Source organism: Myotis davidii, unplaced genomic scaffold, assembly GCF_000327345.1.
Source record: "Myotis davidii unplaced genomic scaffold, ASM32734v1 scaffold327, whole genome shotgun sequence".
Taxonomy (NCBI): Eukaryota; Metazoa; Chordata; class Mammalia; order Chiroptera; family Vespertilionidae; genus Myotis; species Myotis davidii.
This window is the reverse complement of record NW_006298628.1, coordinates 6,013,866-6,016,994: the sequence shown is the minus strand read 5'-3', so window position 1 is coordinate 6,016,994 and position 3,129 is coordinate 6,013,866. Positions and strand designations below refer to the sequence as shown.

Genomic DNA, 3,129 nt, shown 5'->3' with positions numbered 1-3,129 from the left:
GTGCCAGGCAAAACACAATGGCCTGGCCCAGCCGGCATAGCTCAGAGGCTGAGCATCGACCTATGAACTGAGAGGTTACGGTTAGATTCCCTGTGGGGGCACATGCCTGGGTAGCGGGCTCGATCCCTGGGTTGGGGCATGCAGGAGGCAGCCAATCCATGATTCTCTCTCATCATTGATGTTTCTAGCTCTCTCTCCCTCTCCCTTCCTCTCTGAAATCAAGAAATATTTATTTTTAAAAAACAAAACACAACAGACTGCAAATCCTGCAGCAGCAATGGTCCAACTGCCACCCCTGTAGCGGCTGTAACTCCAGCTCGGCTTCCCAGTTTCCCAGGCCTCCCACAGAGCTTAGTTCATCCCAGCCCAGAAGCCGCGGCCACCAACTCCACGCATCTACAGAAAGCAAGGCGGCCACCCCTCCTGTACACTGTCTCTTAATACAAAATAAAAACAACCCTGAATATCATTTGTAAAGCCCAGTGATGGCGAACCTGTGACACACAAACTCATTTTTTTGGTTGATTTTTCTTTGTTAAATGGCATTAAATATATAAAATAAATATCAAAAATATAAGTCTTTGTTTTACTATGGTTGCAAATATCAAAAAATTTCTATATGTGACACGGCACCAGAGTTAAGTTAGGGTTTTTCAAAATGCTGACACACTGAGCTCAAAAGGTTCGCCATCACTGAAATAGGCAATACTTTGCAAAAACATCTTACTATTTCTCATTAAAGGAAAAATAATCATGGTCAGGGCCCAAACAGACTCACTCTGAGTATTGTAATTGCTCAATTGATCTTTTAAGTAGCTATGGTGCATCAGTGTGACACAATAAGACACAATCTCCCCGTGTCCCACACTTCTTGTGAGAATGCTAATTCACGTTAGGATTCACAGGTGGGGGAGAGGGCGGGGTTCTGGATGTCATTGTGTATGCTTCCCATGCATATCTTTTCTTTCCATTCAGGCAGGCGATCAGGGCCAGCTTTAACAACACCGAGAGGGGCGCCCTCCTGACCACCCATTACATGGCCGAGGCAGAGGCCGTGTGTGACCGTGTGGCCATCATGGTGTCCGGGAGGCTGAGGTGGGTGTCTGCCCAAGCCCACACTTGACCACCAGCTGCATGGCTGGCAGAGTTTGTCAATGGGCAGAGTTTGTCGGTGGGCAGAGAGGTCACTGTGAAAAACTGGGACCACCTGACCAGGGTCTGATGGCCAAGTCCTGAGACAGTGCTAGCAGCAAATCCCAAGCCTCAAACATTGCACCCTCTCCTCCCCGACCTCCTCTTCCCTCCAGATGTATCGGTTCCATCCAGCACCTGAAGAGCAAATTTGGCAAGGATTACCTGCTGGAGATGAAGGTGAAGACCCTCGCCCACGCGGAGCCCCTGCACAGCGAAATCCTGAGGCTTTTCCCCCAGGCTGCTAGGCAGGAAAGGTAAGGATGGTGACTCGCTTTCATCTCCTATCAGATGTCAATTTTTCCTTGTCCGGTTCATAGAACTGTGGTCATTCAAGTCCACATTTAGCCCAAAAGGAAACCCTAAAAGAAAGAAAGGATTTGTTGGACACTGCAGAAAGTCAACTAGAGAAGAGTTGATGTTGTGCGTTATGGTCCTACTATGTGCCAGGTATTGTCCTGTTCTTGGGTTATCTTATTTAATCCTCACGGAGACTTTTCAGACTCTGGTGTTCCACTGAAAAAGGAGATGATTGCAAAAACACATTGTAAGAGTCTGGCCTTTACAAGGACCTTATTCCACGAAAATTGGTAGATTGGTTAGGTCACATGATAGCTACTAAGTGGCAAAACAGGGATGTAAAACTGTTTCATTTCAAATCTATTAATATTTCCAGTTTCATTTCAAATCTATTAATATTTCCAGAGTCTGGTCATGGAATAATCCTCATAAAAATAATATTCTAAAAAAATACAAACATTAACATTAGGGTCATTTTTTTAACAACTTCAATTTAAATGCAGAAGACAGGTAATTTAGGAGTTAGGGGAAAGTAGTAAAGAGAAATAAGTCATAAAGACAAGGCCAGAAAATATATTTCTACAGTGGAGTATAAATACAAAGTCAACATTATAACTCATCGTGCAGCCCACGACTAAATAGAAATATGTCATAGGGGTGCAGGGAATGAGCAAAATGGATGAGAAAGGTTGCTCCATAAATATGTGAAATAGCATCTTTAAGAAAAGAAATCTGAATCTTCCTGGTTTTCAAATGATGGAAAGACAAATTTATTTGAGAAACAAATTATTTTTAAAATGGTTTCTGGACATAATTTGGAGCTTGAATTCCTAGAGATTTCTAGTTTCCTAATCAGAGACTCAGTTATGCTCTCCTGTGTTAGGAAAGCAGTTTGAGTAGGAAGGGGAAGATAAGATAGGTACAAATGCTCTGGAGAATACACTTAGATTTCCACCTGAGTTGGAAACGTGAAGAAACTGCATGGTGTCAGGACCCGGTTGGAGGATGAAACCAAGGAGTAAGTGTTGAGCCTAGAAAGTGAGGTGAGCCCTAGCTAGTTTGACTCAGTGGATAGAGCATCAGCCCAGTTGTATTCTAGTCAAGAGCACATAGTTCAGTTTCAGGTTGCAGGCTCGATCCCCGGACCTGGGGGAAGCAACCAATCGATGCGTCTCTCTCACATCAGTGTTTCACTCTGTGTGTCTCTCCCCTTCCCATCCACTCTCTCTAAAAATCAATGGAAAAATATCCTCTGGTGAGGATTAACAAAAAAAAAAAAAAAAGGTGAGGTGGAAGGTGACTTTGAGAAGTCTGGAAATGTGATTTGTGTTGTATACCTACTCATCCCCATCTGAGGGGCCAAGGGCACTAACCTACCTATAGGATTCCGATCCCCAGTTTTCCTTGTGAACTGCCTCTGTTTTATTAGTATGGCTTCACCCTTGGCATTTTGCCTACCCCAAACCACACTTACAGAAATGAAGGCCAGAGAGAAGTCTGAGTCAGTTCATGTCCATTGCGGTTGGATCAGCGTGTCTCTCCTCTCCTTCCCTCCCAGGTACTCGTCTCTCATGGTCTACAAGTTGCCAGTGGAAGATGTGCGACCTTTAGCCCAAGCTTTCTTCAAATTAGAGAGGG

The 3,129-nt window shown here is 44.3% G+C and overlaps 1 protein-coding gene across 1 annotated transcript in view; it reads left to right on the top strand.

The window, feature by feature from the left end:
- Positions 1–3,129, top strand: part of LOC102766972 (ATP-binding cassette sub-family A member 8-like) — a 47,901-nt gene that overhangs the window by 41,907 nt on the left and 2,865 nt on the right. The window contains 3 exon segments of the mRNA XM_015570806.1: positions 887–1,095; positions 1,308–1,448; positions 3,050–3,128. Of these exon segments, the coding sequence (XP_015426292.1) occupies positions 887–1,095; positions 1,308–1,448; positions 3,050–3,128 (429 nt within the window).